Source organism: Nothobranchius furzeri, chromosome 11 (assembly GCF_043380555.1).
Source record: "Nothobranchius furzeri strain GRZ-AD chromosome 11, NfurGRZ-RIMD1, whole genome shotgun sequence".
NCBI lineage: Eukaryota > Metazoa > Chordata > Actinopteri > Cyprinodontiformes > Nothobranchiidae > Nothobranchius > Nothobranchius furzeri.
Genome location: NC_091751.1, coordinates 51,825,391 through 51,852,040, shown reverse-complemented (window position 1 = coordinate 51,852,040; position 26,650 = coordinate 51,825,391). Strand labels below are relative to the sequence as shown.

General features: G+C 40.2%; 1 protein-coding gene and 1 long non-coding RNA gene across 3 annotated transcripts; both read left to right on the top strand.

Moving 5' to 3' along the window:
- LOC139073120 (uncharacterized) lies at positions 1–621 on the top strand. Its single transcript, XR_011521900.1, has 3 exons — positions 1–134; positions 226–312; positions 538–621. It is a non-coding gene; the product is annotated as an uncharacterized lncRNA (long non-coding RNA).
- A 7,002-nt stretch (positions 622–7,623) lies between these two features.
- dspa (desmoplakin a) lies at positions 7,624–26,062 on the top strand. Of its 2 annotated transcripts, none has more exons than XM_015956822.3 (24): positions 7,624–7,994; positions 8,739–8,823; positions 8,982–9,100; positions 9,250–9,436; positions 10,951–11,076; positions 11,177–11,236; positions 11,327–11,494; positions 11,582–11,686; positions 11,764–11,859; positions 11,936–12,061; positions 12,860–13,012; positions 13,125–13,279; positions 13,999–14,125; positions 14,278–14,464; positions 14,633–15,045; positions 15,178–15,359; positions 15,461–15,599; positions 16,246–16,439; positions 16,540–16,702; positions 16,937–17,020; positions 17,103–17,210; positions 19,975–20,073; positions 20,207–20,704; positions 22,378–26,062. In XM_015956822.3, exons 1-24 carry the CDS (start codon positions 7,759–7,761, stop codon positions 25,582–25,584), a joined length of 7,017 nt encoding a protein of 2,338 aa, XP_015812308.3. In that variant the 5' UTR covers positions 7,624–7,758; the 3' UTR covers positions 25,585–26,062. The 2 variants fall into 2 exon arrangements, with proteins under 2 accessions (XP_015812308.3, XP_015812307.3); XM_015956821.3 differs by having other exon boundaries at positions 20,207–22,021.
- The last annotated feature ends 588 nt before the right edge of the window (positions 26,063–26,650 follow it).

Here is a 26,650-nt window from a genome sequence, read left to right as displayed (position 1 = left end):
CGGATGTATACTCGGTGCAGATCATCGTACTTATGGACGGACGCCAGGCTCGCGGAGTTTAATGTTCCCAATGCAGCCGAACAGTCGCACCTTCGCCACCAGCAGCGCTTCTCCCTTCTCATCGCCCGGGAAAGGTAAATAATTTATGTACTTTCACCAGATTTTAATCCATAAATCTGACTTTCATTCTTTTTATTTTGTTTTGTTTACCTCCGACATTTCCAGCCGGGCTTTCCCCGGGCCACACTTAACCGTCCGCGGCCGAAGCAGCGCTCGGATGTGAGAAAACCGAGACAAGACTTTCTCAGACGGGTGCGGTTTCCAACTAAGTTTAGCTCTTTTAGCAGCTGTTTATTGTGATAAAGTGATAAATTGTTTCTACAGGTCGTTGTTCATGTGGCTTTGACTCAAATTCACCTGTAATAATAAACGTTTTACTCATACATTTTTATATTTGTTTAGAAAAGTTGAGCTAGGATAACTCCGCTTGCCATTTTCAGAGACAACAACAGCAACAGTTGGCTTCTGCTCATACAGGTGAGCTGTGGCATCATTTCCAGCTCTCGCTCCTATTCACCAGAGGCGATCCTACATGCAAACTAAAGGGGGGCATTGGAAGGGCACCCCAGAAATTTAACCCCCTCCCCAGGCCAGATAGTTTGTGTGTGTGTATGTATGTATGTCTGTATGTATGTATGTGTGTGTGTTTATATATATATATATATATATATATATATATATATATATATATATATATATATATATATATATATATATATATATATATATATACTTTTTTCTTTAGCAGGCCATATTGTGCAGAAGAGAAGATCTAGTTTGTCACCAGACAATGTGAACAAGCTGGTCGGCTTGAGTGACTGGTGGAAGAAGGAGAAATAGAGCTTGGACTGATTGACCAAATGCTACTGACTGTAAATAGTTAATCATGACCTATTCTGTAGACCTACAGTGCAGAATTTGTTGAACTGAATAAATAGCTATTAAACACAAATACTTATTGATCATTATTTATTTTCATCATCAGTTATCGTAGTAAAACTGCTTTATCAGTCTGTGATGCATTATTGAAACAAGAAATACGCCTCCATTCTCAAAGACTTGCTTTTATTCATTATCTAGGTAGCACATACATATGCCTTTGGCAGAATTTGAATGAGCCATTTTAGTCTAGATTAATCTAGATTAATTCCAAGATTACAGTGAGATTAATCTAGATTAAAAAATTAATCTATGCCCACCACTAAAAATAATACAAAGTGACATTAATAACATTACAAGTTATCCAGAACTCTTTCTCCCTTCCCACCTTCAAATCTAAACTAAAAATTCACCTTTGTCGGCCTGCATACTGTTTATGAGACAGTTCTGTTGCTTGTTATGTGATTTTTGTTTTGTTTTCCTAAGGTTTCTATAAGTGATTTGTGCCATTTTTAACTTTTAGCTTGACTTTTCTCATTCTTGTACAGGGACCTTGAGTTCCCTGAAAGGCACTTTAAATCAAAAGTATTATTATTATTATTATTATTATTATTATTATTAAGGTAATACCAATAATACCATAATCAACCTTGTATTCAAACATTCCCATATTTTTAGACCCCCCCCCCCCCCCCTCCTATGTTTTCAAAAGAAATTGGGAATACAATATTCTCAGCCAAATGGGTGACCTGCTAGTTAAAGGGTAAAATGGACTGATAGTGTTGCATAGGAGTGCAATCCTGGTCCTCAAGGGCCACTATCGATATGTGTCAAATAATTAAAGTGCCACAGTCATTATAGTCTGCAGCGATTTTGACTTAGAACACAGAGGTCACAGGTATGTTTAAAAAAAAGGTTGTGCTCTTGCGCAATTGTTGAAATTCAGCGTGAAAAAATGGAATGCATCCTTTGCTATTTCACCTTTTTGCTATTTATTGAATACAAAAGCTGATGCAAGATGACAGCGTACACACTGAGTTGTCACTATGAAGCCATTGTTCTTGACACCTTGCAGAATCTGGATCAGGTAATCAGAGTAATAAAATAGTTCATGTTAAATTCACAAATTTTAACAATCTGAACATGTGAGGCTGCTACACATTTCTCTTTTATAATCCCTCCCCCTTCTGGCATTAGTGTGCTATTACGCCACTCAGCATTTCTATTTCAAATTATTATTCATATCATTTATTAATTTTTTTACCATTTCTAATTATTTAACATTTGTTAAAACTTTTTTAAAAATCTGTGTGACTCAGCTAAAATAAGCTTTTGCATTTATTTCACACGTTGTTGTTTACTAGTTTTTAACTGGACCTGTTTAGTGTCTTGTTTCTGTTTGTTACACACTATTGACCCCTGCAGGTAAATGTTAGCAACGACAGCTTTGTCCTGGAATTGCAGCTTGTTGCATATTCTATTTTCTTTTAAATTTTCTTAGACTTTAGTTTGTAGGCTTGGGGGAAAATGCATTAAAGTCAATGTCTGCAAAAATAAAGTGTGTTTTTATGCATAAGTTTTACATTTAGACTAAAGATTATTTTGTACAGAGGTATGCAACAAAACTGTCATTGCACCCACTTGAGTTTAATAAAATAACTCTATGTGCTGCATTTTTTTTATTGCAGTGGGTGTAAAAAGAATAATTATACAGTTGCATCAACAAAAACAACATTTGACCGTTGGCACCGTCTCATCAAAGTCTTTTCTTTGTCGTCATTCAAATCTCTTATACCTAGCAGCTAATACAGGTGTGTCCAGGGTTTCGCCCAGGTGCAATGTTGTGAGTGAGCTAGTGTCTGTACATGTGTACAGGCATAGACATGAACTTGTTGTTCTTTCTGTCTGTCTCTGTGTCATAAACCGGTTGGTTACACATCGGGTGGAAAAAAAATATGAGGCATGTCTGAAGATTTTAACGCTGCACTGTGCAATCCAAAACTTTGGTGTGAAAAAGAAATTGACCGTTCCAGATGAAGATGTGAGTCAGAGTTAAAACTTTCCTTGGTGACAAGTTAAATCTGATCAAAACAAAAATGACACTTTTACTAGAAAATAATGTGGCATCATAATTTTTGTGCGCTTGAGCTCAAAGGTCCACCAGATAGTGTTGATTTATTAGTTTAGAGACAGTATCTTAGAGATAGTTGTTTAGATAAGTTGGTAAAACAATAAATTCATTTGTGTGTTCTCAGGTTGAGAACTAAAAGAGCCTGAGAACTGATTTTCACAGAATAACACGATTGCATCAATGATTGTTTTATTTAGTTAATGTAACACTAAACAGTTTCCAGCTTCTCCCTCCTACTGGTTGAACGTGAAATTACAACTGTCATAAACAACCCTGCAACAGCCTGCCGTACATAGCGCTAACAACGAGCTAATGCTAAAATGAGCCAACTGGTACTAACTAAGCCACAAATTAAAAAGATCCACACTGTTGAACAAAAAAATATTGATTACAACAAAGCCAGGTCACCATAAGCCCCTGATTTCATAGCCTCCTTTAGCTTCCTCCAATGAGTGTAGGTCATGCCGATCTTCACTCTGGCTTTAACTCATTACTTTGCCTCCAAAGTCACAATTCTCTGATTTTCACTTCCAGCCTCCACTGTGGCGCCAACAAAAAAGCAAATTTCTTTTTTCCTTCTTCTTTTTATTGATGGTCGGCAAACTGAAAAAGCTATCTGCTAGCCTTCATATTAGTTACTGGCACAAAAAAGAGCTAACAGCCATCAAGCAGGTAAAGAGCACCCCGTAGGGCACCTAGCCTCTCCACAAAACTGTTAAGTCCTGTGTCTGGTCATCAGAGGGCTGCAGAAAGGTGTCCCAAGTGAAACTGTTAAAGTTTCTACCTACACAATCACTGAACCCCACTTTTAAAGGAATTGCTGATAGTGTTAAAACTAAGATCATGTTTTCAAAGGAGATCACAGATCCAAATTTCCCTCCATTAATGCTAACTTTGACATGAGCCATGGTTGACCTTTAACCCTTGGCATAAAGTTACAAAGTCCTGTTATAAGTCCCGGGAATTCTAAGAAGTGTTGATATTTCTTAATGCTTCTACATGAGACATGGGATTTGTTTAGTTTCAGGCTCAAACTATTTTTGAAATGAGCTTTGAGTCAAATTATTTGATATGTTCCAGGAAGAGAGTTCAATGACCTGAAAAGGAGTTAACATCCCTGCTGTTGTGGTGTTTTTGTTCACAACAACGCCAGTGATGATATCTGTCATCCACATTTTCCCAACAGTTGCATTATCTCAGGGCAAACCAGTGTAATTTCAAAGATTAGACCAATTCACTGCAAACATTTACAACTCAATTCCCACAGCCTTGAAAATATTTCACCTTTTCAACGCTGTAATGGAAATCAGTGTAAAGCCTGAGGAGCCAGCAGTTAGAATGTCACATTAATAAACAAGATAACGTGAACTGCCTGCAGTGTACAAAACCAGCTGCCCCCGTTTACTCAGAGCGTGATATCATCAGCATCAATGTCTGGAAATGATTTCAGACGTGCGTCTAGGTGGCAGCAGCTCTGAGAGTCGCTGTGAATCAGGATGTGAGCAGTGACTGCTAACCTGGGGCTGCCCTTTTACTGCTGCTGATTAATCAAATATTCATTAGGAATCATGTCTAGTGAGCTATTTTTAAATCTGAGCCTTTTAGCTGCTGGTGCACTTCGGTGCACCTAGATTGCAGCAAAAAAGGTGTTTTCCATGGCTGGAGAAAGTAGAACCAGCACGATGATCTCAGCATGACAAACGTCATGTTAAATATTAACTTTAGATAAGAAGAAAGAGACAGTAGTCAAACTGTTGTGCATTTAGAGAACGTCTTGGAAATCTTGTGTTTTTCTGTTGATTTAGTGCACTGTTGTTCCAGTGAAGCTCCATGTTCGCATGAGAACTACAAGCTCACTTGGAAAGTTGCACATGTTTAGTCTTGCAGTGTTTTTATTGAGAGAAGGCCTGTTAAAGAGTGAGATAATGAAGTAAAAAGCCTCTTGAGGGTGAGGGTGTGCCCCAGTCTTTGGAACTGGCTTTTACAAAAATAAAAAAATAAAACAGATGGTAACTTAATAGAAGAACCTCTGCATGCTCAATAATTATCAACACAGATTAAAATAAATAAATAATTCCAAGAAAAATAAGCACTTAAATGTCTAAAAGCTCTATCATTTTCTGGTCTGCTTGTTGGTTATTTTCAGGTATTTTTTTCTGTTTCATCCACTCTACTCTGACACTTCTATGTGATTTTTGTGACCTGACTGTGAGAATAAAGCTATAACACCTGAAAGTGAGTATTTCCATCAGCTAAGTCAACTACATTCCTTCCTGTGTTGAGATAAACTCAAATCAATGTAAAAGTCAGATTCAGTTGAATTTGGAGACCCACAGATTTTTAAAATAACATTTCTTCCTTTATCTGAACAATCCGAATCAAACTGAAGGTTTCAGGGCGGGTCTAGTTTTAGTTGTTATATCAGCATTTTCTAAATGCCTTCTCACTCTTTGGCTCACCACTCCAACTCCTTATCTTTCCCACACCTCTTCACTTTTTTTTAAATCAAGACACGCCCACTTGTGCTGCAAGCAAACAAAAGAGTGCTTAAGGAGAAAAGACTGAGTTTTTAAAAGATAAACAACAAAATATGCACTTTTACTTGCTTCTGATTGGTTGTCAGCTTAACCAGTGACTCTAAACACTGAACTCTCTAAATGACCCTCTTTGACCTCAAGAATGTTGAACTCTGGATGACAGATTCTTTGTGGAGCCACCGCCTCCTCTCACTCTGCTGTGGTTAAAATGTTATGGTTGCTGTTTCCATTAATTATTCTCAACTGGATAGGGCTCCTAAGACTTGGAATAAATAAAAGTTTAACTAAAAGAGGAGGAAGTGTAAGCCACATGGGAGTTTATTTTGTCCAAAAATTATACAACACGTTAAGAATGAGTCCTAAATTTTTATAAAGTCCAATGATTCAAGTGTTTGAGTGTTTAGTCCAACGAAAATATCATTTTCTTCTCCTTGTCTGGTTTGATGACATAATTTTTGTGAGACGAGCAGTTGGAGTCCTCTAACCTAAAATCACGGTTGCCGCCTGTCAAAAATAAGTGCTTTCTTTGCATCAAAATGTGTCTCTAAAATTCATGGACATCATGTTAAATCCATGGCACATATCAGACGGGATCAGGCAATAACTGCTATCGGCCCGTTGATTCACGTTATTTTTCTTTTGGCAGTAGGGGACCCAAGAATCAGAAGTAGACCGGCGACTTAGGCTCACTATTGGATTTCCTTTAATACTTCAGTCTACGTCAGTGCGGCAAAACAATTCTCCGCCAAGACAGCAGGGGGCGTAGAACCGTTTTGGTAGGTCTGCCCACCATTGCAGTGTTGTCTCTGGTTGACAACAGTTTATTGGGACAGCAGTAGCTTAGGAGGTAGACTGGGTTGTCCAGTAACTGGAAGGTTGTAGAGTCCATCCTGGATCAGAGAATGCTGCTGTTGTGTCCTTGGGCAAGACTTAATCGGCCTGGCCTGCTGGTAGTGGTCAGAGTAACTGGTGGCACCAGTGTTCGGCAGGCCTCACCTCTATGAGTGCACTGCAGGACAGCTGTGGCTACATCGTAGCTCATCCCCACTAGTTTGTGAATGTGTGGATGAATGAGTTGTGAAGTGCCTTGGGGGGTTGTAGAATCCTAAGAAGGCGCTACACACACACACACACACACACACACACACACACACACACACACACACACACACACACACACACACACACACACACACACACACACACACAGGACAATGTAATGTGTCTATACACACACACAGGCAATTCTTTAAACCATTTTATTTACTTGTAAACGTACAAGTTTTGAAGAAGGTGTGAACTGAAATAGAAATTTAAGATTTGTGTTGATATTGGAATTTGTTGTTGTTTCCATTTTGTTAAATAAAGTTTGAAAAAAAAATCTTGTAAACGCTAATCCGCTCAAGAAGCAATGGCCGAAAGAGAGCAAGTTTTCATCAAGCTGGAAAGAAAACTTTTGTTTCAAAGAATTCAACACGAAGGAGCTAGCAAAAGATGGTGGAATGTCCGTGTCCGTCCCCCATGGCTGTCATTGTTGAAGGGCCAACCAAACACAGATGTGCTCTTTGTTGCGTTTGACAAATGTTTTAAAAATTGGGCTTTTCTCTGTCCACCCCTGTGTGCCTGTCGGAGAACCCTTGCATCGATGCATAATGACGCTGCGTGGTTTTCAGAAGCTGTATGTTGTATCATCAAAATTATAACAAACTAAGTCTTGAAATATCTCGCTTGAGTCTATCTCTTATATTAGCTTCACCTTTTAAGTTATACTACTGAAATAAATTAATTATTGCACTATATTATACATTTTTGAGTTTCACCAATACATATAGGGTATTTTCACATTCATTATGAGATGATCCAGTATTGGTGCACCCCTATCTAGACGTCTTGTGCCTCCTTTATCCCATTTAAAATATTTTAGATCCGCCCCTGCAGACGGTCCCACATTTGCTTCAGGGCTTTTCGCAAATACACAAGGTGTGGTTTCTGTTCCCAAAGCAGGCAGCTTCCGTCTATTCAGAGTATTATCAGCGCAACAAGAGACGGGGCGGAGAAAGAGCGACGGAGAGAGAAAGGCGTACAGTTCGGTCGCTGTTCGGACAACAAAACTAAAAACTTTATCTGAGAACTACAGAAACGCATCAAACTATGAGTCATTACGGCTCCAACCCCAGACTAGCCTCTTATGCCCAAAGAAGTAACTCTCGACAGGATTTGACGAGTTACAGAAACGACGGTTTCATGCCTGGAAACGGCTTCCAGAGAGATCACCCACAGATGGAGGGAGGGTATAGTTACCAAACCACCTTCTCCAGGAGCTCCATGCACGGCGGAGGCGGAATGAAGCTCCAGCAAAGCGCCGTCGGAGTTGCGCCTGTGCCAAGGTAAGCGCTCCTCTATCATCGGTTCTAAAACCTGAAATGAAAAACAGGAAATTAGCTAGAAATCAAAATTATAAACCATGTTTTTTTTCTCTCCTCTGTGTTTTAAATGACATTTTATGAAATCTAAAACTCCAGATGAAACGCACTGAACGCCCCAGCAGGTTCACCTTTAAAAACAGCACCAAGAGCACAATGAAGGCAGTGTTTGTTCATTTAGGATTACACATTTGTCGTAACCTGATCTCTAAAATAGCGTTTTTACCACCTGATCCATCAGTTTGCCTACGTTTTTTTTATTTGTTTGCTTCATTCCTAATCTGTTGCCTAACATAAATGAGACCAAACACACCCCTCAAAGTCATTTGGTGTGACATGAGTGTGCTGAAGTTGTGTGTCATGTCAATTTATTCTAAAAGTTTAGGCAAGAAGTTTGGAAATGTTTTCTGAAACTTGAAGTTTTCAATAAAAACATTTATTTTTCAGAATTCTGACCCTTTTGTGACCTTTAATCAACAATTCAATATGTTATTAAAATTTATAATAAGATTTTACAATAAAATAGTTATTTAATGCTATTTGTGTTTAAATAATTGCCTAAATTTTGAATAAATGCTTTATTTTTAGTTTTCTCAGGGCTACGGACAACTTTGTAACATGTTAATAATTATATTAGCATCTTCTAATAAGAGAGTTTTTTTTTCAATATATTAAAAATGTAATTGTTTTCCCCCATCTGATGTGTAGTGCACAAGCCATTCAGGAAAAAGCTTTTTTCCTGAAAAATCAATGTCAGGATTACCTGGAGAGAGCAAGCATGATCATCAATAGTGTAAGTAAAACTTGCCCAACCAAACTCAATAAAATGGAACTCATTTGTTTATTTAAACATTTTAATTGTAAAAGCAGATTTTAGGTATGGATTTGAAGTGTAGCATTTTTGAGGCAGATCATTTAGCAGCTTTGCTCTTGTTTTGCTGGATCTCATAGGGAGGCCCTGCTATTGAAGCAGACAAGTTCTTGAACTTGGCTGCAGAGGCCCTCAATACTCTGAAGTTCTGTGGCAGAGACCTGCAAGAAATGCATATACAAAATGATGTTTTCAGCACGTAAGCTAAAACAAATTTTTCCAGTTTTTTTTTTTTAGCTCTACACTAAATGTTGTTTAATCCTTAAACAGAGAAAGCTCTGTAAAAGCAGCATGAGCAGTGTTCTGGTTGAAAGATTTACAGTCTTCCTTCTTTGTACGTTTCTGCAGTGTTGACAAGTTACAGCAATGGCATGCGAGTGTGCAGCAGAAACTTTACGGCACTGGGACTATTGGCACTGGGACCATTGGCACTGGGACCATTGGCACTGGAACCATGAAAATGAAAAGAATGAGTGTTGGCGGTGATGGGGAGCGACTCTTTAACAACGTCAGCAGCTGGATTGCCCAACAGATTGTGAGAACACTTACAGGAAGAACATGAAAAACAAAAACAAATAGCTGAACTCGAATCTGATGCAGCTGCAATTCTTTTTAGCAAACTGTTGCTGCTTGGGCAGATTTTTAGAGACACACTTACTGTTGCACGTCATTTAAACAACACCTTTAAAGCAGATATTTCAAATTTTGTGGGAAAAATTAATTTTATGCATGTGAGTGGATTGCATTCCTAGCTTATTAATTTCCGTGCCTTTTGGTAACAACTCCAACTTAGATTTATTATGACTCTGGGATCAAAGGCCGAGTAATGAATAACTTTTATGTTGCAGCTGTGTATTTGTTTAAAGTGCAACTGACAGCTAATGATTTGGCTCAGTGGGAGGTGGAGGAAGAGATGGATTCACCCTATCACGCATGCTACCCTAATGTAACTGAAACCTTCTGTACTCGCTGCCAAAACCTGATCCATGAGTGAAAAAGACCAATAGACTTACAGGAGGGTTGAAACAAAAGAGGAGGGAGAGAGAGAGAGAGAGAGAGAGAGAGAGAGAGAGAGAAAATGGTCGACAAGAGGAAGGAGGGCGGCCTTAAAGCAAAAGAGAAAGGAGTAAAAAAAAAAGTGGGATGTTCTCTCGACTGAGTCAGGTTTTGACGAGTGCAGCGTTCGTTTTACCTTTAGACTGTTCACTGGAAAACGCCCTTCTACTCACACACTCCTCTCCACCTTCCCAGAAACACACCCTGTCATTCTGTCACTGCTTCCAGCCTCTCCCCTCTGAATCTCGCCATTTGTGTTCCTGCTGTGGCACCCATTTTGCAGTTTTCCAGTTTAAACCAAAACGTTTTCCTTTTCGCTTGTATCCCTTCATTTGCATATTTGGCCAGACTGACAGTTCAAGGGGGAACTCTGTTGATGTTTTCAGTCTCGTCTTAGTTACGTTTCTGAGAATCAGAAATGGCTCGCCGTTTGTTGCTGTAGGCAAGCAATTGTGCAGGAAAAAAGGGAGTGGCGAGAGAACAAAAGCCTTGAGAGAGAAGGGGTGGGAAAAAAATGCAGTGCACAGAACAGGGACGGGCTGAGGTTATGTGCTGGCAAGGCTCCTATCAAAGCAGTCGGCTTCAAACAAGGAGGGCATAGTTGGAATAGTTCCCAGTTTAACAATAACCTAATGATTATATGCTGACACCTAGAGGGCAAAAAGAATAAAAGACCAAAAGACGGAGGCACTAAAACTAATTAAAAGTGTGTCTTACTGTCGGGGATTCATAGACATTTTGCAAATAATCTCTTTATTGCTCTCATTCATGTAGCTTGTCTTCTAAAATGCCAATCCATTGAACTTCTCAGCTCATGCCATGGATTTTAATTATTGTAGACTTTAAATTGTTGCTTTCTTTTGTAGAAAAAGATTCAAATTGTTGAAGTTCAGAATCTGGTTGCAGAATTTTGAAAGACTGCATGTCCACATTACCTAGTTTGTCTGAAAGCTGTGATAGGAAAATAATAAATTTCTGCTTTATGTCTGACAGCGCATCATTGAAACTGCTCCGTGGGGGGATGACACTGTCGCCATAAACAACCAAATTAAAAAACACAACCAATTCCACGACTCAATCAAAAGAAACGACGAAGTAGAGCAAGCCAAATTTCAACTGGTATGTATTTTTTTATTAAGTCGATGGTCTTTTTATGATTCTACTTAGGAATAAATGCCTAATAATAAAATACATAAATAAAAATACTCTCCTTTTGTAGACAGCAGCAGGCGATAAGTACAGGCTGAACCTGCTGGAGCAAGAATGGGACCAACTGATGGTATCAGTGTGATATTTAAACAGTGATCTTTACATCATAACCACTTTTTTATTATTTACATTCTATTGATGAATTTGTTGAATTTTGCAGAAAACTTCCTTCAGGCGCTTGAACCAGCTGCGGGACCTTGAGAGCATCCTTGATGCGATCAGTTCTGAAATCATGTGGGTGAATGAAAAAGAAGAGCAGGAGCTGGTGTTCGACTGGGGAGACAAGAACATCGATGTGTATGTCCCCAAGAAGGAGGAGAGCTACTCTGTGAGAATCCCTGACCAATCCCAGCATTTGTTGTTGGTGTCCACTGTGTGAATGTTTGTGAGTCTTTGATTTCTGTTTGTGCAACAGAGGCTGATGAGTGATTTGGAGGCGAAGGAGAAAGAGATCAACAAGTTGAACGTGAAAGCGAATGCTCTCTTGAGTGACAACCACCCTGCTTCAGACAAACTTTTGGTAACTAGATATTCTTCTTTTATCGAAAACAGGCTGGTTTTCTTGGGTTTTGCATTCACAACGCTGTGCACCCTTAGGCTTACCTAGAAACCCTGCAGACCCAGTGGAGCTGGCTTCTGAAGATCACCAAGTGCATCCATGTCCATCTGAAGGAGAACTCTGCCTACAGCCAAGTTAGTGCTCCAGCCTGCTCTCTGATTAAAGTTCTGCATGCTTTCATGTAAGCTAACTTTTCATGTCTATCTGCAGTTTTTCAAGGAGGCCAACGAGACCTACGCAAAGCTTCAAAAACAGCACGAGACTATCAGAACCAAATTCAGCTGTGACAAGAGCACTCCACTGGAAAACCTCACAGAACTCCTACAAAACCTGGAGGTGTATTTACACTACATTACATACTATTGAGTCGTTTCCCTGCAGCTGTAAATATTCACAAGTACTTATCCTGCAGACGATTTGCATACCCACTGGACTAGTTGGGGGTAATTCTAAAGTAATACTAAATAAGTTTTCTGCTTCTCCCTCCTACTGGTTGAAAGTGAAATTACAACTGTCCCAAAGAACCCTGCAGCAGCCTGCTGTAGCTAGTAATAACAACAAGCTAATGTGAACACAAGGCAGCTGATACTAAATAAGCCATGATGTAAAAAGATCCACGCTAAGTCCAGTTGCAACAAGGCCAGGTCACCATCAGTTTCTGGTCTTCTGGTTTTAGCACTTTAATTGTACTTTGTCTTTAATTGTCTCACTTCCAAAGACATTACAATCTCGCTTTTACTTCCATGTTCCATCACGACACCAACAAAAATGCTAAATTCTTCTTCTTCTCATGCTTGCTGGTCAACGAACCAAAAAAAACTAACAGCTAGCTTTTATGTTAGCTACCGGATAACCTTAATGTTAGCTACCGGCACAGCAAACAGCAATTGCATAGCCGGTAGAGCCCTCCCATTATAGTGTTCTTACCCGAACCACAAAACTATTAAGTGCAGTTTCTGGCTCAAGAACCACTGAATCCAGTTTGAAATCAGCTTAAAGTGTTAAAAATTCTTTAGTGTTGCTTTAAGGAAATCTGTCTGCACGTTTGCATTTGTCATTAGGTTTTATACATGCAGTGGCTGTTAAAACTCTGTTAATGCTGTTGATTGTATGTTTTTTATTTTTTTTTAACAGAAAGAGAAACAGCGAGTCTTGGAAAATAAGAGGCAAGTCCAAAGTCTGGTCAGCAAGTCAAAGTCCATTGTCAGGCTCAAACCTCGCAACCCTGAGGTGAAAAGCACCAGCCCCGTCATAGTCAAGGCTTTATGTGACTTCATGCAGGATCAGGTGGGGTTTGTCTTTATTTTGTTTTGTGCACACACTCAAAGAGATACACAAAAACTCAGAGTTTCAAATGAAATGTCATAAACATGACTTAGTGGACTATTTTGCGTTTCAGAAAGGTATTTTGCAGGGGGATGAAGCCATTCTGAAAGACAACTCACAGCGCAGCAAGTGGCTTGTGACGGGACCTGGAGGCCTTGAAATGACGATTCCCTCCGTGTGCCTGATCATCCCACCACCAAACCCAATCAGCGTTGGACTTGCCAACAAGTAAGATTCATGATCAAATTTAAATTGGGGAAAATATCACAGCATTCCTGTCATTGTAAAATTTGTAGAAAAGCTCTGCTCGTAATGGTACATAGAGCCCTGTGATTGGCTCCGCCTAAAAGTTAAAGCCCCATTAGTCATCTTCACACTTTTGGTGAATTTACATCTCTGCATTTGACCCATCCCCTTGGGGAGGGGTGAGCTGCAGACACGGCCACTCCATCGCACAGCCCAAAAAATGTAATTAAGCTGAATTAAGCTTAATTACTTAAGCAGGGGGTTAATTAGCTGGGGTTTAGCTTGCAAATTATGATCTAAGGGGAATTTTCTAAGTCAACACATTTCATGGCCCAGATGGGTTCTGAATCCGGATCTGCTGCATGGGAGTCCACCCACTTCTCCACTGGCCTAACAAGTAGGGAGTCTTTGGTCTGACCCGATTGGGACTTGAACTGGGACTTGAACCACGATCTCCCAGTCCAAGGGTGAACACTCTACAACTAGGCCACTGAGAAGGTTTAAAAATATCTGAACCAATGGCAGACCTCCTGAGGGAACCATAGAACATGGCTAGACCGCCCTGCAGAGCTAAATCTTTTGCCACTGCTAGGATTTGTTTAGATAGGCTAGCAGATTTCAAAATATAGGATGCATTAAATCACGTTTTGTTATTTTTGGATGTTTTAATAGAAAGATTGACGACTGTGTCCTGTTTTCAGAAACGAGCAGTACTATGAGGCCATCTTGGGCATTTGGAATCAGCTCTATATCAACATCAAAAGCCTCATCTCCTGGCAGTATTGCCTCAAAGACATGAATTATATTAACTCCCTCACTCTCACTATGGTAAAAAGTCACAAAGTACACTCTTGACTCACTAAAATAAGATACTAATTTCACTCAAAGGAAGGCTAAATGTGGTCCTTGTTTTTTATTGTTAACCTAGAAGATCAGTCGCAATGTTTTACCTAGTTTAATCCGCCTTGTCTTTCTGGCAGCTGTCGAAGATGAACCCTGAGGAATACCGCACCCTCATCAAGAGACTGGAGACCCACTACCAGGAGTTTGTGCGTACGAGCCAAGGCTCTGAAATGTTTGGTGAAGAGGAAAAGAAAAACATTCAGGGCCAGTTTGACAAAACCCAACAGCACTATGACACGCTGATTATTCAGCTGCCTATCTTTAGTGAGTATACATTTTGTTTTGTTTTTAAAAATGAATTTTACAATTTTATGTGTCTTGAGGGGTTGTTTTGTTGCATGATCTGCAGAATCCCAAATTCAGCTTTTTTTAATTAGTGCTTCTACAAATAACTAAAAATTTTTCTCTTATCTTTTCTTAACATTTCACTAGTTAAAGAGGGGGAAGAACAGATGAAGACCAATGAACAGTGGAAGATCGAGGAACAGACGAAGATAGAGCAGGTGAGGATTGAACAGGCAAGGATTGAACAGGCGAGGATTGAACAGGCGAAGATGGAAGAACAGGTGAAGATAGAACAGGCAAAGATGGCACAACAGACAAAGACAGAAGTACCGGTCAAGACTGCACCTCCAAAAACAGAAGTTAAGGTCACCCAAGCCACGGTAACCAAAGGGAAGCCACCCACACAAGCCAGTTCCTCCGTCAGCCTCACATTGCTCAGCAGCCTGCAGGATCTTCACCGCCAACTGGAAATCGCTGAATCCGGTTTGACCAGTCACCTCCACGTTCCCTTTGGGGACAACAGTGTGCACGAGTGCTCAGTGCACATTCAGAAGCTGCAGGTGCAAAACCCCTTCTTATATTCAGAATGCATTTATGAGTTTTTTGGTCAAAAATGTGCAAAAAATAAGTACAACCCAGTTTCATGGAAGCGTCTTTCAACTTCAAAAAAAATAAAATATATTCACTTCCAGGGTGTGCATCAAGATCTGGAGTTGATTCACGATGAGTACATCCGCCTGAGAGAGATGATAATAAAGCAGCTGAAAGGTGTTCCCGCTGACTCTGATCAGGCCAAGTTTCTCCGCTCTGAACTAGAAATCATCAACCAGAAACTGGGAGGCCTGCAGGGTCTCTACTCAGCCTACATTCAGAGGTAAGGTTATTTATTCACAAAACATCATTTTTAACATTCATCACAACTGATTAAACATTTTCTTCTGTTGTTTTAATGTAATCACTGCGTGTCTACAACAGACTGTCTGCGCTGAAGGCCTTGCTCCAGAGCCTTCTCCAGGCTGAAGATATCGTTAAGGTCCACGAAGCTCGGCTAACTGAGAAGGACACCAGCTCCCTGGACCCTATAGAACTGGAAAACTATCGGAGCTCATTAAAGGTTTGAGTCCATATTTCGTTACTTTTTGCCATATTTTAAATCTGAAAATATCCTGCTAAAATACATTTCACTGCATCTTACAGGTAAACGTATTTGTAAAACTATTTGAGACTAAATTGGATTTTATCAGCTTCTCAGCTTTCAACTTCCTCTTAAGTAATCCACCTCAATAGTGGACTTTTAGATTTACATTTTTTTTTTTACTATACTTAGAAATATATCTTTTCTATTGTTTATTAACCTACTTTTTACTGATGGATTAAATTTTCATGCATACAAACATTAAAAAAAAACATTAAATGTGTTTCTTTACCCTAAAATTAAACAAAAAAATGTTAATAATACTGGCTAATCCATTTTAATTCTCTATTGCAAGGATTTAGGAGGATTTTATTTGCATTTTTACACCAATTTAACATGTATATGTTCAGTGCTGACAAAAAAAAATTTATTTAATAAACATCAAAGACTGAATCTAGATTTTTGGAATATTTGGATTTAAAACTAAAGATGAACAAAGAAGGAAAAATAGCTGCTCAATGAATGACTTGCACTAACCGATTCTAGCACATACTCATTTTCTAAATAACACTGTTTGTGATATTTGGATGAATATATGACAATATCTTGTGATTCTGTTTTAAAGCACATGAAGAATGAACTGGAACTAAAACGAGAACTACTGACAACTATGGAGTCTGAGTTGTCCAAAGCATCCCACTTTAACAGCCAGATTTCTGACTCCTTCCACAAGTGTGACGTTGACTTGGCCAAATATTCTGAGCAGGTGAACCTGCTGGGTGACCGCTGGCGCCGTATCCAAACCCAGATTGACAACAGGTAGAGCAGGCTGACCGGTAAACTTGGGACACATTCCTCATCGCTGGTAAACAAAAGTAATGCTTCCTTCCATCTTTTCCTCTTCCTCTTTCCACTTCAGAATGTGGGACTTGGACAAACAGAAGGATCGGGTAACACAATATCAGCAGAGCAAAACTTCCCTGGAGTTCTGGATAGACAATGCCAGGAAACGCCAGGACACTCTCCAGACGGTTAAGATCAATGATGTCCAGATGTTAATGGACCACATCAACCAACAAAAGGTATGTCTTTTCCTTTTTTTGCACACAAGAAAACACATTTTTGTCTTTAATTTATTTAATTATCACGTTTACAGATATATTCGAATTGCGTGAATTGTAAAGCTTAGCTTGTGCAAAGCGAAATGTCAATTATTCTTAGAATAATTAGCAAAGTACAAAATTAATTTCATTATATTTTGTTACAGAACTGCAAAGTCACATTACAATAATGTCTTCTGTTTTTTTTTCTCTTAGACTCTTTATAATGAAATTAAAGGCAAGAAGGACAAAGTTGATGAAATGCAGAAGAATGCAGACAACTGTGCTGCCTCTATAAATGTTGGTGCACGTTTTAATTGATTTCAAAGCACATTTATGTGTTGTGCATCAGTGTGAATAACACTGAGTTTGATGTTTGCAGGATTATGAGCTGCAGCTTGCTTCTTACAGTTCAGGACTGGAGACTCTGCTTAATGTTCCTATCAAGAAAACTGTCCTGCAGTCCCCTGCTAAAGTGGTCAGACAAGAGGTATTAGTCGTGACCTGCTCCAGTTTTGTTTGTATTGTTTATATTAATAAGTTATTTATTTGTAAATTGAAAAAGTTTTATCTCATGTATTACAGGTGCTGGCCAGTAAATTAGAATATCATCAAAAGGTTGAAAATATTTCAGTAATTCCATTCAAAACGTGAAACTTGTACATTATATTCATGCAATGCACACAGACCAATGTATTTCCGATGTTTATTACGTTTAATTTTGATATTTATAGGTGACAACCAATGAAAACATCAAATCTGGTATCTCAGAAAATTAGAATATTCTAAAGGCCAATGAAAAAATGTTTGTTTCTCTAATGTTGGCCAACTGAAAAGAATGAACATGAAAAGAATGTGCATGTATAGCACTCAATACTTAGTCGGGGCTCCTTTTGCCTCAATAACTGCAGTAATGCGGCGTGGCATGGACTCGATCAGTCTGTGGCACTGCTCAGGTGTTATGAGAGCCCAGGTTGCTCTGATAGTCGTCTTCAGCTCCTCTGCATTGTTGGGTCTAGCGTATTGCATCCTCCGCTTCACAATACCCCATAGATTTTCTATGGGGTTAAGGTCAGGCGAGTTTGCTGGCCAATCAAGGACAGGGATACCATGGTCCTTGAACCAGGTGCTGGTGGTTTTGGCACTGTGTGCAGGTGCCAAGTCCTGTTGAAAGGTGAAGTCTGCATCCCCATAAAGTTGGTCAGCAGCAGGAAGCATGAAGTGCTCTAAAACTTCCTGGTAGATGGCTGCATTGACCCTGGACCTCAGGAAACAGAGTGGGCCAACACCGGCAGATGACATGGCACCCCACACCATCACTGACGGTGGAAACTTTACACTGGACCTCATGCAACGTGGATTCTGTGCTTCTCCGCTCTTCCTCCAGACTCTGGGTCCTTGATTTCCAAAGGAAATGCAGAACTTGCTTTCATCAGAAAACATAACTTTGGACCACTCAGCATCAGTCCAGTCCTTTTTGTCCTTGGCCCAGGCGAGACGCTTCTTGCGCTGTTTCATGTTCAAGAGTGGCTTGACACACGGAATGCGACACCTGAATCCCATGTCTTTCATGAGTCTCCTCGTGGTGGTTCTTGAAGCGCTGACTCCAGCTGCAGTCCACTCTTTGTGGATCTCCCCCACATTTTTGAATGGGTTTGTCGTCACAATTCTCTGCAGGGTGCGGTTATCCCTAGAGCTTGTACACTTTTTTCTACCACATTTTTTCCGTCCCTTCGCCTGTCTGTTAATGTGCTTGGACACAGAGCTCTGCGAACAGCCAGCTTCTTTAGCAATCACCTTTTGTGTCTTGCCCTCCTTGTGCAAGGTGTCAATGATTGTCTTTTGGACAGCTGTTAAGTCAGAAGTCTTCCCCATGATTGTGGTGCCTTCAAAACAAGACTGAGGGACCTTTTAAAGGCCTTTGCAGGTGTTTTGAGTAAATCAGCTGATTAGAGTGGCAGCAGGTGTCTTCTATATTCAGCCTTTTCAGAATATTCTAATTTTTTGAGATACCAAATTTGGAGTTTTCATTAGTTGTCACTTATGAATATCAAATTTAAATGTAATGAACATTGGAAATACATTGGTCTGTGTGCATTGCATGAATATAATGTACAAGTTTCACGTTTTGAATGGAATTACTGAAATATTTTCAACCTTTTGATGATATTCTAATTTACTGGCCAGCACCTGTATGCTGTATATTTCGAGTGATTATCACCAGCGTCATTTGAAAGTATAGGTTTTCATTAGTATTTACAAGGGGTGGGAATTTAACACCTTAATTATGATTAATTCATTAGTAAAAAAACTGCATTCAAATTTTACATTTGAGCCCAAGTTTAGTTGTATATATTTTTTCCAATGATACGACACCCAAATTTTTTATTGAGACTCGCCGAAATGCATTGAATTCACGGATAAAAAAGATGTGGGTTCAACTTTCATTTTGGAACAATTTTTCAAGCAAGGGAAGGGAATGATCTGAGCATGCAGGAGTAGTGACCCATCATAAACGTTTGTCGGCTGTGCTGAAGAGAAAGGTACAGAACCAAATTATTTAATTAATTAGCAGCGTGTTCACCTGTCCTCTGTCCTCCGGGCCACACACGCGCGCGCACACACACACACACACACACACACACACACACACACACACACACACACACACACACACACACACTGCACGTTCGGCTGGCCGACGAGAAAGTGCAGCTGCAGAGACAGAGGCACATTATTTTAATAATTTGCTGTGTTCTTCTGTCCTCCGGGCCACACACACACACACACACGGGACGCTCTCAGAGCTCTCTGCTCTGTCTCAGCTGTTATTTTCGTTAAGGAGTGTGCACGTACAGCATGCATAATTGTTTAGTCATGTGAACAGTGAATGAAATAATCTCAGAACCGTAAATGTGTGTGGTGTGTGTACATGATAACGTAAATTCAGCTTTAATAATTTTCATTTTATACAAAATCTGCTGATTTTAGAAGCATTAATACCAGCATATCGGTTATTGGCCATAATAGTGATCTTAATATTGGATATCAGTATGGGCCCAAAAATTTCATATCGGTGCACCACTAAAAAAGATTATTAGAGTGGGTCTTTAATAAAAAGAGATTGCTAATTGTCTTGAACGATTAAAATGTGACAAATCAAGATTATTAATTATAAAGCGTCTGATCAATTAGATATAGTTTTTTATAGAGTCTACTACTATTATTTACCCATTCATTTTATCTTCCATCAGGCTTCTGGACTCCAGGCCCATTACATAGAGCTGCTGACCCGCTCTAGTGACTACTACAAGTTCCTGGGAGATCTGCTGAAAAATATGGAAGAACTGAAGGTTGGTATTTTTATTTTATTTGCATAAAAATTCTAATAATATTTGTAAAGGTTTGAGCAGCTAAGTTTACATGAAACAATAACAACGTAATCGGAGGTGACTGACGTACTTTGTCTCTGATCTTTTTTATCAGTTAAGAAACACCAGGATTGAGATGCTAGAGGAGGAACTAAAACGTCTAAAGGATGACCTCCTAGATAAAAACCAAAAAAACAAGTCTCTGGAAGATGCTTTGGAGCAATACAAGTTAGAGCTCAGTCAGTCAAAAGATGAACTCATCAATTTGGAGGAAGTGAAGAGAACAACCTCAATTCAAGTTAGTGCTGTCAAGGAGAGCTTAGGCAGCACACAAGGCCAGATTCAAGATCTTAATGAGCAGCTGAGCCGCGTTAAATACCAGCTAGAGGAGGAAAAGAGGAAAAGAAGGCTTGCAGAAGAGCGCTACAACAGCCAGCAGGAAGAGTATGAGTCTGCTGTTCGCCGTAGACAGAAAGAATATGAAGAGATCACCTGGGTGAAGATTGATTTAGAGAAGGCTGTGAAAGATAAAGAGCGAGAAATTGAGAGGTTGAAGCTACAGCTAGAAGAGGAAGCAACCCGTCGACGAAATGCTGAGTCAGATATCTCTAAGGTAAGAACACAGTGCACCCAGGAGATTAGTCAGCTTAAACAGACATACGAGACAGAGATCCACGTTACCAAGACCACCATTCTGAAAGCATCACAGCAGAAAGAAGAAGACGCAACAGAGCTGAGGCTGCTAGTTCAGCGACTCACTGATGAGAAGAGAGATCAAGAGGAGGAACTTAGAAGACTGAGACAGTCCATTACTCTCATGGAAGTTCAGAAAACTCAGGCAGAGCAGGAGGTCGGCCAGCAGAGGGCGTCAGTGACTCAGGAAACAAGGATTCGCAGTGAGCTGGAATTGCAGCTGAGAACCCTCAAGCATCAGAGAGAAGAAGATGAAGTCAGTTTGAAGGAGGCCATGAAAAGCAATCAGGATAAGTCCAGGCAGATTAGCCTGCTTTCATTTAACCTGGAAGAAGAAGGGAAGAAGAGGAGGGCACTGGAACTGGAAATCAATCACTTAAAACAAGCTGAAGCAGAGTTGAAATCAAAGAATGTCTCCTATCTTGAAGCAATTAACAAACTCAAGGTGACAGAGCAGGAGATCCACATCACCCGAGTAGAGCTAGAAAAGCAGACTAGTGATAAAACCAAGGCTGAGCAGAGCTCTGCCAGGCTCCAGAGCCATATCCGGGAACTTCAGTGCTCTCTGGATGGGATGGAGGCCGAGCTGGAGAAGCAAAAGAACGCAGCACAGGAAGAGTTCACTCGTAGAAAGAGAATGGAGGCAGAGTTGGAGAGAATGACACGTACCTGCCGAGAGCACACCACTACGATCACCTCATTGAAATCGGTTCAGATTGAGGCCTCAACCTCTGGCAGAAAGTATGAGCAGGATATTAGGGCCCTCCAAGAAGCACTGGACAAGAGCATGAGGGATCATAAAGCCACAAAGGAAGACCTAGGAGCAGTGGCAGATGAGTTAAAAACACTCAAACAAAAGCTCCAGCAGGAACAGGTGCGAAGTCATGAGCTTAACCAGCGTAATGAAACTCTGTATAAGACCATCGAGGACAAGAGTCGCCTGCTTAATGACTACACCACAGAGATCGGAAAGCTGAAGACTTTGACACAGAACCTGACAAAGGACAGACTGAAGCTGGAGGAGGAGCTAAGAGCAGCAAGACAGGAGAGAGACGAGCTGAAGAGTAGCAAAGATGCTGTTGATGGAGAAAAAGCTACTCAGATCTCAGCCTTGAATGTCCAACTTCAGAGTAGCTCCAAGAGGACGACTGAGCTCCAGGTTCTCATCAGTGAACTGACCAAGGAGAGAGAAATGCTTAAAACGGAGATAGAAAAATTCCAAAAGCAAACCATTGAGGTATTTTCTATCACATTGAAGGGTCATGTACTCATAATGCAAAGTAATATTGCTGCTTGCATGGTTGGTTACATGTGCTTGAATGCAGTGCTGTGATATCAAATAGTTGTGATTACGTAGTTTTTAATGAAATGATCATTAAATTCACTCACTTATAAATTCTTCTGCTTAATTATGCATGCAATTCAATTTCACATAATGTAACTGACCATTCCTCATGCAATATTAACAATCACAGCAATAAAGACTGTGCACTACCTAACATACATGTAAATGTACCAACAAGTCAAATTCTATGTGCATGTATTAACATTATACTACTGTATTCAGTGCTTTGTGTCCTTATTTCTCCACAGACCTCCATGAGGGTGCATGAGTCCCAAAGCCAATACACTGAACTGCAACTTGAGAGGGATAGTTTGCTGTCCAAGCTGAAACTGATGGAGCAGGACAAGAATCGTCTCCAACGTTTAGAAGAAGAACTTGCTCGAACTAAACTCAGTCTAGAGACCGAGATTCGCAGCAAGCAGCGACTGCAGGATGAAAAGAATGCAATGTTTAAAGAGTTCACCACTATCAAAACCCAGTTTGAGGTTAAAGAGACCCAGATTAGGCACTGTGAATCAGATAGAGACAAGGCTGATCGAGAGAGGATGTCACTGAAAAGTGAGATTGAGCGGCTGATGAGGGAGTTGAGGACTGTTGAGGAGAGGTACAAGAGCCGTCTTTTGAGCTCAGAAAAAGAAGCGTCTGAATTGGCTCTCAAAAGAGATGCCTTGGAGAGAGAGATCCAATTATTAAAGCAGAGACCCAGTTCTCTGACCAGGCAAACCCAGACAGATGAGAATGTCCCAACAATTGATCCATCAAAGCTCTTATTTGATGGGGTACGCCGCAAAGTCACAGCCCACCAGCTTTGTGACTGCGGTATAATCAGTAAAGCCACCCTTGATGATCTACTAAAGGGTAAGAAGACTGTGGATGAAGTAGCGGTGGACATCCAGCTAAGTCTAAAGGGCACTGGCATTATTGCTGGAATGACAACAGGCGCTCAAGGAAAAATGCCATTCACTGAAGCCAAAAACAAGAACCTCCTCAACCCAGAGAGTGCACTCATGCTTTTGGAAGCTCAAGCAGCAACAGGCTATATAGTGGACCCAGGATTCAATGAGAGGATGCCTGTTGATACAGCCTGTTCCAGAGGGATTGTGAACACAGAAGACAGAGATGTCTTGTTGAAAGCTGAAGCTGCAAGCATGGGTTTCAAAGATCCATTCACAGGCAAGATACTTTCCGTGGGACAAGCTCACAAACATGGTCACATAGACAAAGAAACAACCATTCGGTTGCTCCAGGCCCAGGAGTCTGTTGGAGGCATACTGGACCCTCTTCTGGGTGTGTTCCTTCCAAAAGATCTGGCTTTGGATCGCAATCTTATAGATGAGGATCTCTACAGGGCTTTGAACAAAAAACCTACCTGCTACCTAGATCCAGCAACAGGAGAGAAGATAACTTATTCTGACCTCAAAAGGAAGTGTGCGGTTGAACCAGTGTCTGGTTTGCTTCTGCTTCGGGGTCCTGAAAAGTCAATGACAGTGAAGGGTATTCGTGGAGAAGTCTCCGTCTCAGAGCTTGTTAAAGCTGAACTCCTGGATAAAACGGACCTGCAGAAGCTCAACGAGGGACACCTGTCATGCAGAGAAATTGAAGACAAGCTGAAATCTTATCTCTACGGTTCTACTTGTATTGCAGGGATCTATGATGAGGCCAACGACAGAATTATGTCTTTCTATTACGCAATGAAGGAAGGCCTGCTAATGAGGGGAACCACTCTGGAGCTTCTTGAGGCTCAAGCTGCATCTGGCTTCATTGTTGATCCAGTTAACAATGTATTTTTGACAGTGGAGGATGCTGCAAAAAGAGGTCTGATTGGGAAGGAGTTTAAGAACAAGCTGCTTTCTGCTGAAAAGGCAGTAACTGGATACAAAGATCCATCCACAGGAAAGACGATCTCCCTTTTCCAGGCCATTGAGAAAGATCTTATTGAGAAAGGTCACGGAATCCGGTTGCTTGAGGCCCAAATAGCTAGTGGTGGAATTATTGACCCTCTTGAGAGTCACCGCATTGATGTCTCTGTTGCCTATAAAAGAGGATATTTTGATAAGGAGATGAATGAGATCTTAACCTATGAAGGAGATGATACAAAAGGGTTCTTTGACCCTAATACCAAGGAGAACTTGACTTATCTTCAACTGAAGGAGAGATGTATCACCGATTCTAAAACTGGGCTAATACTCCTGCCAATCAAAGACAAGAACAAGGAAAAGGCATCACAGGAAAGCCGCACCAACATCCTTCGCAAGAGGCGTGTTGTCATTGTTGATCCAGACACAGGTCTTGAAATGTCAGTTAGGGAGGCCTATCACAAGCAGCTGATTGATTATGAAACTTTCCTGGACTTGTCGGAGCAGGAGTGCGAGTGGGAAGAAATCAACATCAAAGGACCAGATGGCTCTTCACGTTTGGTGATTGTGGATAGAAAAACTGGAACCCAGTATGACATTCAGAGCTGTCTGAACAAAGGTGTGATTGACCAAAATGCTTTTGATCAATACCGTTCTGGTAAATTAACCTTGACTGAGCTTGCTGACAAAATTACCAGCAAAACTAGCAGCAGTGAGATGACCATTGCAGCCAGCAATGTTGATGACATGGTCACCTGCAGCAGCCCCACCCAGGTAGCACCATCCTCTCCTACTGTTCGTAAACGCTTCAGCAGTATTTCTATCACAGTCTCCCCTCCTGGAATGTTTGATGATCAGAGCCCAGTGGCGGCCATATTTGACACAGAGACTTTGGAGAAGATAACTATTCCTGAAGGGCATAGAAGAGGCATAGTTGACACTATTACGGCTCAAAGGTTGCTGGAGGCCCAGGCTTGCACAGGTGGCATTATCAACCCTGCAACAGGTGAGCGGCTGTCGCTGGAAGATGCTGTCCATCAGAGCATTATCGATGAAAGTATGGCCGCAAAGCTGAAGCCTGCCCAGAAAGCTTACCTTGGCTTTGAAGATTTGAAAACCAAAAGAAGACTTTCTGCAGCTGAGGCAGTAAAGGAGACATGGCTGCCATATGACGCTGGCCAAAGGTTTTTGGAGTTTCAGTACCTGACAGGGGGTCTTGTAGAACCAGGCAATGGACGTCGAATCACAATGGAGGAGGCTATCCGTAAAGGGTGGATAGATGGTCAAGGTGCACAGAAGCTGCAGGATACACGAAACCACCAGAAAAACCTGACCTGTCCAAAGACCAAACTAAAGATCTCGTACAAAGAAGCCATGGACAGCTGTATGGTAGAAGAGAAAAATGGCATGAAGATGATTCAGGCATCCTCCATATCCAGCAAGGGAATAAGCAGCCCTTACAACGTCTCAAACCCAGGATCTCGCTCTGGCTCCAGAGCTGGTTCAAGGAGTGGGTCTCGTAGAGGCAGCGTGGATTACTCATCTACTTTCACTTACAGCTTCACGTCCACCAACTTTAGCTCTAATAGTCTCTGTTAATGCACAATCACCCCAACTGTTCTGAAATAGTTCTATTTTTTGACAATTGCCATTAGAGTTTATTTAGCAGGGTTTGGTTGTTTAACTGCTTACTGTAATGCTTATTCTTTTGTTTTGATGATTTGCAGCTTTCTTCAGTTGTCGTTATATTTAGTTGTTATTATTAATGCTGAGTACTATTCATATTGTAACACTTGTTGATTATACTCTTTGGCTTGTTTTAGCACACAGCATATATTTTTAAACTTTTACCTTAAAAGCTTTTGACTTCAGATTTAACATGAACATATAAGTGATTCTGCTTGTTCTGTTATGCTAATGTGTTCATTTATGTTAGCTTCATTCATGTTTTCTGAGATCATTTTTGTTCATCTCAAATATTTTGGTAAAATTCAGAAAATAATTACAAAGAATACTATATCCATTTAAAAAATGTATTTTTTTCCCTTTTGAATACAAATAAAGTTGTCAAAATGGATTTATGCCTTTTTTTTCTCATCCATTCCAGCTCTAAACTTTTTACACTTAATCTCACTTTGTGAATAGACTTTCTTCAGGATAATTATAATTGACATGTTAACTCTAAAACATAAAACACAATCGCCATTTAGTTTAATATTTGCAGCTCTATCTATCTTTGTTAAAAATTTGTAAAGCAGCATAATCCCTACCAGACAAAAACATGACCAACATAAGATTATTTAATGACTTGGTTTGAACAGCCACAGATGTTAGATTTTTTAGTGGAGAATTTGTCTTAAATTCGCAAAAGTCTACCTTAAAAATATAAATGTTAAGTATTTAAACAATCGAGTTACGATTTTGAGTAAAACATTTGTTTCATCTTGATTTAAAGACACGTTTGTGTTTTTATCTAATGCAACTATCTTTTTAGTTAGGTGTAGATTTTATATCTCACTTGGAGGTTTCATCTCAACAAACAAAAAGTAGTTATTTTTCTTTCATTAAAGGAAAATTAAAATGATATCAGGATCTCAGAAGAGCAGGTGAAAACATCCACTTTTAGTCACATTCACTGTTTGTGATTCAAAAATACAATTAAGTC